The sequence below is a fragment of the Leptonychotes weddellii genome, chromosome 14 (assembly GCF_054177405.1).
Source record: "Leptonychotes weddellii isolate Sample4059 chromosome 14, ASM5417740v2, whole genome shotgun sequence".
Lineage (NCBI taxonomy): Eukaryota > Metazoa > Chordata > Mammalia > Carnivora > Phocidae > Leptonychotes > Leptonychotes weddellii.
The window spans coordinates 78,379,610-78,390,120 of NC_138382.1; the positions used below are offsets into that span (position 1 = coordinate 78,379,610).

The 10,511-nt window shown below is 65.6% G+C and overlaps 1 protein-coding gene across 4 annotated transcripts in view; it reads left to right on the forward strand.

Moving 5' to 3' along the window:
* The window catches only part of RXRA (retinoid X receptor alpha), a 97,736-nt gene extending 92,714 nt beyond the window's left edge, over nt 1-5,022 (forward strand). For 3 of the 4 annotated variants that reach the window (XM_081803913.1, XM_081803912.1, XM_081803911.1), the window contains exon 10: nt 1,466-5,022. In XM_081803913.1, the coding sequence (XP_081660039.1) occupies nt 1,466-1,613 (148 nt within the window). In that variant the 3' untranslated portion in view covers nt 1,614-5,022. Of the gene's footprint in view, nt 1-1,097; nt 1,413-1,465 lie in introns of those variants that run through there. The other variant, XM_081803910.1, reaches the window with a different exon arrangement.
* The last annotated feature ends 5,489 nt before the right edge of the window (nt 5,023-10,511 follow it).

Below are 10,511 nucleotides of genomic sequence, written 5' to 3' on the forward strand. Positions count from 1 at the left end.
GCCCCCGCGCCCCCGAGTGAGTGCATGCTCTCGCGCTCCTGCTGCCCACCCAGAACACCGGTCCGCGTGCAGCAAGGGCCTGTCCTTGCAGAGCACGAGGTTGAAGCCGGGGCACTTCTGCCCCTCAAGGGAATCCCTAGAGGCAGGGCCTTGGTGCGCTTACCCCCAGCCGGGATGGACGCTGGCACACAGTGGGTGCTTTGTACACGTGTGCAGGGCTGTGTGGGCGCCAGAAGGGCTGGGGTCTCATTCCCGGGTCCGCAGTGCCGGGCGCACGGTTGCGGGGACGGGGAACTGTTTATGGCTTGGTGCTCTCGCAAGTCTTGTCCTGACTCGTGCCCCTCCCTCCAATAAGGTTTCTCTCGGAGGGCGCGTGCCCCCCACCCTTGGGCACCAGGCCTCCCTCTGCCCCGCCCCCACGCCCCCCCCCCCCAGCCTGAGGCACACTCAGCCGCACACATGGGTGACTGTGCCCGGCCCCTCGCAGCCCCCATCTGGTTTGGTTTAAAGTGAGACTTGCCGGGGAGGACGGAGGGCCGGCCTGCTTGTTTTTCCTGGCTCCCTGCCACAGCCCATCTCGCCAGCTCAGCAGAAAACAGCTTTCCCTGGCCCCGGTCCAGCCTCTACACTGCGTTTTTGCTTTTAAAACGTGGGTTGTGTGGCCGCCAACCACAGGGCTTTCTCCCGTGAAATACAGACGTTGTGAATAATTAATGAGGGTCCATGCCGTTGTGGGGGACGGTTGTGGACATCCCCGGAGGGGACAGGGCACTGTCCTTGGCAGCTGAGAAGCTGAGCCTGGCGTCCCTCCTCCCAGAGCCCCAGCACCTCCCACTGCCCTCCCCAATTCGGTCTCTCCGTCCCCCCCCCCCCCCGACCGGGCCGGGCAGGGCCTGGGGATCGGGCCTCTGGCTCAGCTCCAGCAGAGCCATTTCTGGGGAAGGGGTGGGCGCTGGCCTGGGGCACACGGGATGCCGATGCTTTATGAGCGGAGGCTTGCTTGAGCACAGACCTGCTCCCCTGGCCCAGGAGCCGCTCCACCTTGGTCTCCCCACTGCAGCCAGAGGCATTGCTGATACTCAGATCCGTTTTTGTAGCTCTCTCCCCTGCTTAAAATCCTGCCGTGGCTCCCTGTTGCCCTTGGAGAAGACCCACGTATTTTAACTTTCCCATGAAGCCCTACTGAGCCTGCACCAGCTCAGCCACCGTCTTGCCTCTGGTCCTTCACCCCAGGTCTCTACTCCATAGGCCTTCTTCGGGGTCTTCGTGTCCACCCAGCACACTCCTGCTCCCAGGCCCTGGCCTGCTCTCTCTGCTGCCTGAGGGGTTGGCCCCCGCTTAGGCTCCGCGCAGGCCGGGCCCTGCTGCTGCGGCTTCGGGACCAGCTTTGTCCCCAGGAGGTCGCCAGGCGCTGGGTGGAGGGTGGGAGGACGGCCCAGCTCGCCCTCACCCGGCCCTCCCACAGGTTCGCCAAGCTGCTGCTCCGCCTGCCGGCTCTGCGCTCCATCGGCCTCAAGTGCCTGGAACATCTCTTCTTCTTCAAGCTCATCGGGGACACGCCCATCGACACCTTCCTCATGGAGATGCTAGAAGCCCCCCACCAAATGACTTAGGCCCGCCGGCCCGGCCGCCCCGCCTGGCTGCTCTTCTCAGCTGAGCCCCGTCCCCGCCCCTTCTCTGCCTGGCCTCTGCGGATGTGGGGGCGCAGCCTGCTAAGCCTCCGAGCGTGGCCACCTCGCTGTTTTCAGTGCTCCTCGCCCGCAAAGCCGGGCCGTGGCTTTCCTGGGGCCGGAACTGCTGTGAGCCCGGCCAGGCCCGCACGCTTCCCTGGGCAGTGGGGGTGGCTCTCCGGGTTGCAGGCCCCGCCCCCGAGCCACGCTCCGCGTTGGGAACATCCCGTGCTCCCCTCCTGTGTTTGGAGTGATCCCTGTCGCCTCTTGTCAGGCGCCCTACCCAGGCTCAGGAGCAGAGCGCAGAAGACCCGCCCCGCCCCCCGGGAGGACGAGGGGGGCTCTGGGGCGAGTAGGCTTCCCTTCCCTCACAGTGAAGGGCGAGAAGCCCCTTTTCCAAAGATGACTTGCAGTGTCGCCCCCGAGCCAAGCAGGACAGGAGCCGACCTTCGTGCAGGGTTCTGGGCCCCCTCAAGGCTGCAGGGACTGGGGTCACCCACCTCCCCACCTTGCTTTTCTCTTCGCGTCACCCTGGCTTCCACTTCTCCCCCCGCACAGCCGCACACAAGCCGGGGTAGGCAGACCCCGTGTACGGCCCGCCTGCGGTTCTGTCTGCTATCTGTGCGGAGGGGCAGCACCCCGCCCCCGGTCTCTGCAGGGTAGCCCGCTTCCTGGCCTTCCCTGAAGTCCTGGGCCGTGCTGATCTGTCATGGGCAGAGGTTGAGCCTGGGAGACCCACAGGGATGGGAGGAAGGAGGGTGCGTTCCCCAGGGGGTGTTCAGCAGCTGTGCACACTTGGAGGGAGCCGGGGACCCACGGGGGGTGTGCAGAGGGGAGGGACTTGGGGGCACGTAAGCCCGGCGGGAAGGGGCAGGTGGCGTTGCTTCCTAGAGCTATTGGCAGAGAGGCCCTCTCTGCTGGCGGCCTGTCCTGTGTGGGAGCCTCTTGGAATCGGGGACTGTGGCATGCCAGCGTCCTTGGGCCTGCAGCTGGTTGCCCCTCGGGGACAGCCGGATGTGGGGCCCCTTCAAACACGTGCCCTGGCTGACGGCTCCCCAGGCCAGGCCGTGCCTGCTTCTGTAGCGTTTCCACCGAGCTGGGCAGGGGCGCAGCCTCCTGGGCTGGGGCGCTCTGGGCTCTGGGCGTGCAGGGGCTCTCTCAGGTTGAACCCGCTTCTTTTGCACTGTAATGCCCTCCCTTTGGTCTGAGTACTTTCCAGTCTTACGCCTCCTACTCCATGAACCCAGCGTTCATCACTGGTGGGGGTGATGCAGGCAGCTCCCGAGGGGTTGCTCTGTAGCCTGGCTTCCCTCCTGTGGCCCCCATGAGCAGCCCGGGGCGGAGGGGGATGCCTTCCCCAGAGTCAGGTTCCCCAGCTGGGGCAAGGCAGGGAGGGGTCTCCAGGCCCCGTGGGGAAGGAGGTGTCCCTGCTTTGCCTTCCAGGGTCCCCAGCCAAGCTGAAGGTGAGGCACCCGGCAGAGGCTCCAGAAGACCACAGAAAAGCCTCCTTCCTCTGCCGCCAGCCCGCTTGTAACGAGGGGAGGTGTCCCCTGCCACGTGGGCGGTAGGGGCGGGGCGTGTAGGGCCCGCCCAGCTCCCAGACTCGGCAGCCTTTGGAGGCTCGGTTGTGGCAGTGATGCTCTTGGGGTCCCCCCAGCTGTGGGAACGGTAGACTGCCCCACACCCAACACCCCCGGTGCCTTCTGCAGCCAGACGCACCCCGTCATCCACGCCCTGCCCTCTCCCACTTCCCTGGGGGTCCTTGGGAATGTGGGGGCCTCGAGTGGAGAAAGCCCAGGACTGCGTCTGTTGGAGCGTCAGCTTCTTCCTAAGAACGTCCCCCGCCGGCTGCTTGCCGGAAAGCCGAGGCCCCCAGGCTACAGCAGAGAAAGCCAGAAGCCCCCAGCCCCTCCAGCCCGCAGCCCCAGCACCGAGGGCACGCGGGGCCGTCCTCTCTTCATCCCTCTGCTGTCCTTGTCATGCATTCAGTGCTGTTGGGGGAGGGGGTTAAGTGGGGAGATGCACATGGCTCAGTAGAGAGGTAGGAGTTTTATTTAACCAGACCGTTAGTAGTGTTATCAATCTGGTTCAATTACGGTGATTTTTGTAATTATTTTTATTATTATTATTATTTTGGTGGGACAATCTTTAATTTTCTAAAGATAGCACTAACATCAGCTCATTAGCCACCTCTGCCCATCCCCGCCTCGGCCCAGCCCGGGGTGCCTCGGGCGCCGGCGACTCACTTCCCCGCGGGGACACCGGGGACGGGGCTCCCGCCGCAGGGGAGCGAGGATGACCACGCCCGCGTCTGCAGGGGGCCTCTCGTTGGAAGCCGGCCTGCGCTCGGCACCTGGAAGCACGCGGTCTCCAGGCAGAGACGGCCCCGTGGCCCCGGCTTCCAGAGGACTCGGGCCGGTGACAAGCGCGGACACCATGCCGGAGGCCCCTCACCTGCGGGGGCCACCAGCAGGGCCCGGCCGGACGCACGGCCAGTGGGTAATCAGCTGATGTTGTCCCCATCACGGAATCGGGGCACGTGGCCCGCTCCCCGTCCACGCAGGTGTGCTGTGTGACACGTGTGCTGAACAGAGACCGCGGTGGGCCGAGGCCGCCGACAGCAGCCGCGGGGCAGTTACCAACGTTCTGTCTTTATTTTTAATCAAGACTTTCCCCCCGTTTTCCTATAAATTTGCTTCATGTAAGCAAGTACATAAGGACCCCTCCTTTGGTGAAATCCGGGTTCGAGTGAGTATCCCAAGGCAAGGAGCGCATCTATTTTAAGATGCTTTGGAGCAAGCAGCCTTATCGGGCCCCATCCTCAGCAATGCCTTAGCCGGGACGCGCCGTGGACACTTCAGAGGGTGACAAGTACATACAGAGAGTAGAGAGAAAATGTCTAAAGCATCGGGAAAGGTAAAAAAAAAAAAATCTATTTTTGTACAAATGTAATTTTATCCCTCATGTATACTTGGATGATGGGGGGGGTGGGACTTGTTTTGTTTCTGCTTCTAGAGATGGAGGAGAGCTTTCTCAGTGGAGCGTTCGGATGCGGACGCAGCGCATGGGCTTTGTACGAACCGCCGCGTGGACGTTTCCCTTCGGGCAGGGGTGGGGCCCAGACGGTCAGGGGTTTTCTTCCCCTTCTGAGTGATTCTTGAAGCCTTGCTCTGTTCTGCCCCCATTGCCAGCCGGCCTTCCCGAGACCCTGTTTGACTGTGAACTCACTTCCCTGCGTGTTCTCTGAACACCGCCGTGGGTGCCGGCCACGGACCAACAGCGGTGTTAGAACGTGGAAAGGAAAACACAGAAAAACGTGAGAGGAGAAACAAAATATGAGCGTTTAAAAATAGATCACCACGCTGTTCTCGTTTGTTCTGCCGGGGGCTTTCCTGTCTGGGGCTGGCGGGCGTCCGGGCTGCAGCCCGACCTGCGGCGGGGGCCGGTCCAGGGCAGTGAGGCCCCAGACTCGGGTCATCGCCCCCCGCCCCCTGCGCGGCCGTGCTCCTTCCCTGGCCTGCTCTGCTCCGCGGCCCGTGCGGGACCCTCCGCGTCCTAGGGCACCGGCCACCCGCCCTGCCCCAGGCTGCCCGAGCCCGAGTGGGCGAGTGGCTCACACACTGGGCCGCAGAGTGAATGATGTCATCTGGCTGCCCCGTTGCTAATGAGATGACGACACCGCATCTGCTCCGTCCCGTGTGATGGACGCTCTTCGTCGCCACACCCTCCGGGGGCTGGGCCAGGCGCGGCCGCAGTTTGGCGATGGTGTCTATCCTCTCGTGCTCTCGGTCCGGCGGGCACCCTGGAGCTGCGGTCCTGCCCTGTGGCCCCAGGGCCGCTCCCAGCAGAGTGGCTGAACCCCACGGTCGTAGGCCCGTGGCTCCCCTCGCGCTCTCCTCCCCAGAATGTGCTCCCACGACATGTGTCCACGCGTGTGCACACACAGGCCACACGCACACAGCACGTGTGCACAGCACACGACAGGCCTGCTCACAGGTGGCGCTTGCCCACAACGTCCACGTCCACGCAACACGCGTGCGTACACGGCCCTCGCACCGTGTTCACGCTGCACACAGCACGCGTACACAGGTCCCGCTCTGCACACCGGCGCGCAAGGACCTCCTGAGGCCTCGGGAAGTGAGAGGCAGGACAGAGGCGGCCTCCCCCGGGGGAGTCAGCGCCCCCCCACGGCCTCCCCCTTGGCGGGCCTGAGGCCTCGCGTGGCTCCGGGGGCCCCGGCCGTGGCCGGACCAGCCTGTTGCTGCTTGTGCTTGTGGGCTGTGCGCCCCCCGCCCGGGTCAAGGCCTTGTCCTTGCCCGTGGGAGCTCAGCCTGGACTCCCTGGAAGGGGGTGGGCACAGGGAGCCCCACCTCTCCCCCCAGCAAGCCCCCCACCTGCCGCTGGGCCTGGCTGCGACTGGCCTGCTCTGCTTCCCGGTTGGAAGCACGCACTACCAGCCGCGGGGGCTCCTTCCCGGGTCTGCAAAGAGGATCAGGCGTGGGGGGCCTGGGGAATTGGGAGGGTGGCCTCCCTGTGGAGGGCTCCTTGTCCTGCCTTCCACATGACTAAAGCCACCGCTGAGCGCGCTGTGTGGGGCCGCCAGTTGCCCGGTGGCCTGCTTCCCTGCGCAGGCACCAGCCCCAGCTCTGGGCGGGGCCTTCAGGACGTGCCAGGCGGTCCCGGGGGGCTGGGAGGGCGCAAGGTGTCCGCGTCCCCTTCAGAGAGCAGGCTCGGACAGCTGCCAAGCCAGGAGGGGAGACCAGAAAAGGAGTGTTCCTCACAGGTTTTCAGGATGTGGCCCTGCCCTTGGGCCTGGGAGGGCTGATCCCCGTTTTCCTAACGAGCCATGTGGGGGGCCCCGGGCAGTGCTGAGCCTCTTGACCCGGTCTGTCGGTCTCAGTCAGTCAGGGGCGGCCCTGACTGGAACAGGCCAGTGACTGAGATGACCTCCATGGGGGCCACGCCTGCCCAAACCCAGGGTCCTCCAAACGTGCTCCAGGACGCAGGCCCCAGGGAGCACAGCTGGGGCGGTGTGCTAACCTCGGCGAGGGGGGCAGAGGGGCCCGTGTGCAAGAGGCAAGGGCGTCCAGCTGGGCGGGACTCCAACCCCAACTTCTTGCCGTGAGTGGAGCCCCTGGTGACCCCCCAGGAATGGGACCCAGGTGACACATGGGCGCACACAACACTGCATGGTAATCTGGCCGTGGGCCTCCCTGCTGCCTCCAGTTGCCACGGCGACCCCTGCCCAGGGTGGTGCCCCTGGACCAGAGATGCTGGGCTCGAGAGCTTTGTCGCCAGCAGGATCAGGTGGTGACAGGCCCGCCCAGCAGGGCTGGGGTTTGTAACCCAAGAGGCGAGGGTGGGAGCAGGGGGATTTGGGACAGGACCGTGCTGAGCACCAACTACGTAGCAGGTCCTGCCCCGGCTGCCGGGAGCCCAGCGACAGGGAGGTCCCGCCATCAGCAAGCAAGCGGGCAGTGTGCTGGGAGCATGGGCGTGCTCGGGAGACGGGGGGTGGGGGGCTCCTGGGGAGAGGCCCTGGCACCCTGCCTCGGACACACAGGACAGCAGAGCTAGTGCCACCGCTGGGCTTGAGGGCAGCAACACCCCGAGTGACAGGAGCCCATGGAGGGGGTCGGGAAGTCGTGGGGACCGCAGGCAGAAGGGCTGGAGCGGAGGTGTCAGGGAAGGGGGGCCATGTAAAGAGCTCAGTCCCCAGCCCCTAGTGCCCCAAGGGTCCCATCAGCCCCTAAACTCGGGGGCTGCTGGTGACCTTGTGTTTTCCGAGTGTCAGAGTATCGGCCATCCCAGCGAGCGTTTCCAGCCGCAGAACCCGGAGGGCCCAGGTCAGCCTCCCCGCCGCACGCAGAGCCCCTGGGGAGTCCTCAGTGGGGACCAGCTCAGCCCGGCTCCCCCGTGTGGAGGGTCCCCGAGCGCCGGGGCGGCCGAGGCGTGGAGCAGCGCTGCCCTCTGCTGGAGGCGCTGGGGCACAGCCCACCCTGCTCCCTCGGTCCCTCCCTGTCCTAGTTCTCTGTGCGTTAGAGTCACTGGGAGCCTGGAGCCATCCCCCAGCCCATTAGCTTAGGAGGTCTGGGGTGGGGCTGGCATCTGCCCGTCTTGTGGAGGTACCTGGGGGGGGGGGGCGGCAAAGCCCCTGTGTGTGCCGCCTGGGCCTGGATCCAGAAAACTGCTCCCAAGCCACCACTTCCTGTTTTATTTTGCTCCGAAGAAGCTCTAACACAGGGCGAGCACCCGGACAGGGGTGGGGGCTGGAGCCCTTAGAGGGCAGCCGGGGGGGCCCCTTCCCGAGGAGGCCAGGGCTGTGGGCCCAGAAGGTGGGGCATCATTGTGCCCTTGAAGGTGCAAACCCAAGGGCAGGTTGGAGCTGCCTGGGGAAGTCTGGAGGGTGAGGACTTCATTCATTCATCACGGGATAGCACCCCACAGCCCCGGCCTCCGCAGGGTGGCCTGGGCACGGCTGTCCCTGACCCTGAACCTCAGGCCCTATCCTGACCTGGAGGGGCTGTGCAATCTATGACCAGAGCCCGTGAAGCTGGCGCTCTGCACACATTGGGGCTGGGAAAGCCTGCGTCCACGGACGGACGGGCGGACGGACAGATGGGGTTGGCTCCAGTGTTTATATGGGCAGAAGTCGGTTGGGAGCTTCCGGGCCAGTCCGGCCCCTGCCCAGAGAGGGCTGTGGGGCGGGGGTTGGAATGGACCAGTCTGATGGCGCCTTCCTTGGCCGCCCTGCTCCTCAAGGGTGTCCCGATGCAGCAGGGCTGGGGTGCAGCTTGGAAAGGTCTGCTCCGGTCTCTGGGGCAGCCACGGGAGCGGGGCCCACTTCCTCCTGTTTGGTGCCGGTAGCCGCCTGGCCTGGCCTGGGCCATCCGGGGAGACATGAGGCCCTGGGTCCCACCCCAGCTGGGGATCTGTTGGGCACAACACTTCTTCCCGGGCCTCAGTCTCCTGGGCCGAGTGGACACGGTCGAGAGCGTGCCCCGTGAAGACTCAGAGAGTCATCTCGCCACTGCTCAGGTCAGAAATTGAGGCCGGGAGGGCAGGTGACAGCTCCGGGTCAGGACTCAGTGGAACCCGGGCCTCAGCCTGCAGGCAGCCCCCGGGAGAAGGGCGGGCCCGACGCCCGCCCACCTCCCCGGCCCATCTGCTGCCCAGCCCAGCCGAAGGCTCTAGATCCCCACGGGGGGCGGGGTGGGGACGACACACGGCTCTGACGGGCACAGGCCGTCCAGCGGTCACTCTGCTAGGTGTTCACACGACTGCCTTGGCAGCACGTCCACCCCAAACCTGCGCACGAGCGCGGGTAGCAGGCTTGCTCCTCGCCCCTGAAGGCGGAGCCCCCGCAAGGCCCCCAGGAGGTGACGGGTGAGCAGACCTGGAGCTCAGCCGCACAAGGGGGTGAACGGTGGAGTGGCAGAGAGACACGGGCATGTCATAAATGCGTGTCGCTGAGTGACGGGAGCCCTAGACGGGGGCGACACGGAGCCTGGTTGTGAGCAAACTGAGTAGCTCCGGGCGGGTCTGGAGAAGGCCAGGGCGGATGCCCGGGGAGGTGCCAGTCGCCTGTGTGTAGCTCGGCTGGACCACCCTGAAGGGGTGGAGGGAGAGGAGCGGGGTTTGTGGACGCCAAGGCCGAGGGAGCGTGCGTGGGAGAGGCGGTACTCCGGCCCACAAAGCTGCTCCCCGGGCCGGCCACGGGCCTGGCCCTGTCGGAGGAGTGGGGTGCCGGGCTGGCGGGGGCGGAGCCGGAGACCTCCGTGCGCACCCCCGCCCGCTTCCTACAGGTGGCCACGTGTGGCCACGCGAGGGACCTGCGCACACGGCACGGGGGAGTGTGCCCACGGAGCCGCCCTGCTCTGCCAGCGGAGCGAGACCAGAAGCCCCCCTGCACTCCCAGACCCCGGTCTCTGACTCATGCTCCTGGGGCCCATGGCCGAATCCAGGAGCCGGAGCCTCTGGTGATGCCGGAGAGGGAAAGGGAACGAGTCAGCGAGAGTGGCGAGAGCGCAGGCCTGGGGCACGCCAGGACACAGGACAGCTCCCCGGGGCCCAGGCTGGCCAGGATGAGGTCGCGCTGGAGGACCGCTGCCCGCCTGACACGGATCCGCACGCGAGCAAGTGATGCGGAGTCGGTCCGGGCACCCGATATTCGCGTAGACGCCGCACCCCCGAGAGGTGGTGGCTGAGCCCACTCTGGACTGCGGGCTGTGCAGGGGGACGTCCTGATCAAGGGGACAGTGTCGAAGGGGAGAACAAGAGTGAGTCTGCGGTGGAGGACCCTGGCAGCACGACCTCAGCCAGTGACCGGGGCCACCATGGCAGGTGACAGCCACGTGATGAGGACGGCCCCCCCACCTTGTGGTCTCCCTCCCAGCCCCACCACCCGCCCAAGCACCGGGCGCACAGGCAGATGCCCGCTCAGGGACATTCCCCGGAAGCCAGTCCCCCTCGAAACCGTCAGGGTCATCAGAAGGGAAATCCGTCCAGAGGGGCCCAAGGAGATGTGGTGGCTCAAGGTCCTGTGGGGTCTTGGACGGGCCCCTGGGCCAGAGAAGGGGCATTGGGGGGACAACAAAGACACAAAGACAGCCCACGTGAAGCGTGGGCATGACACCCCGGTTCGGCTCCTTCGCCAGGACAGACGTGCCCGCGGGCACCAGAGGCTGGCGAGGGAATGCTGGGTGTGGGGGCGGGAGCACAGGGCCACCTCTGTGCCCTTCGGTAAGTGTGATGCCTTTCTAAAATAAAAAAGTTTATTTAGAAATTAAAGCAGCGGGTATACATACAAAACGTCACAAGCTGTTACCTGAGTACTTACTC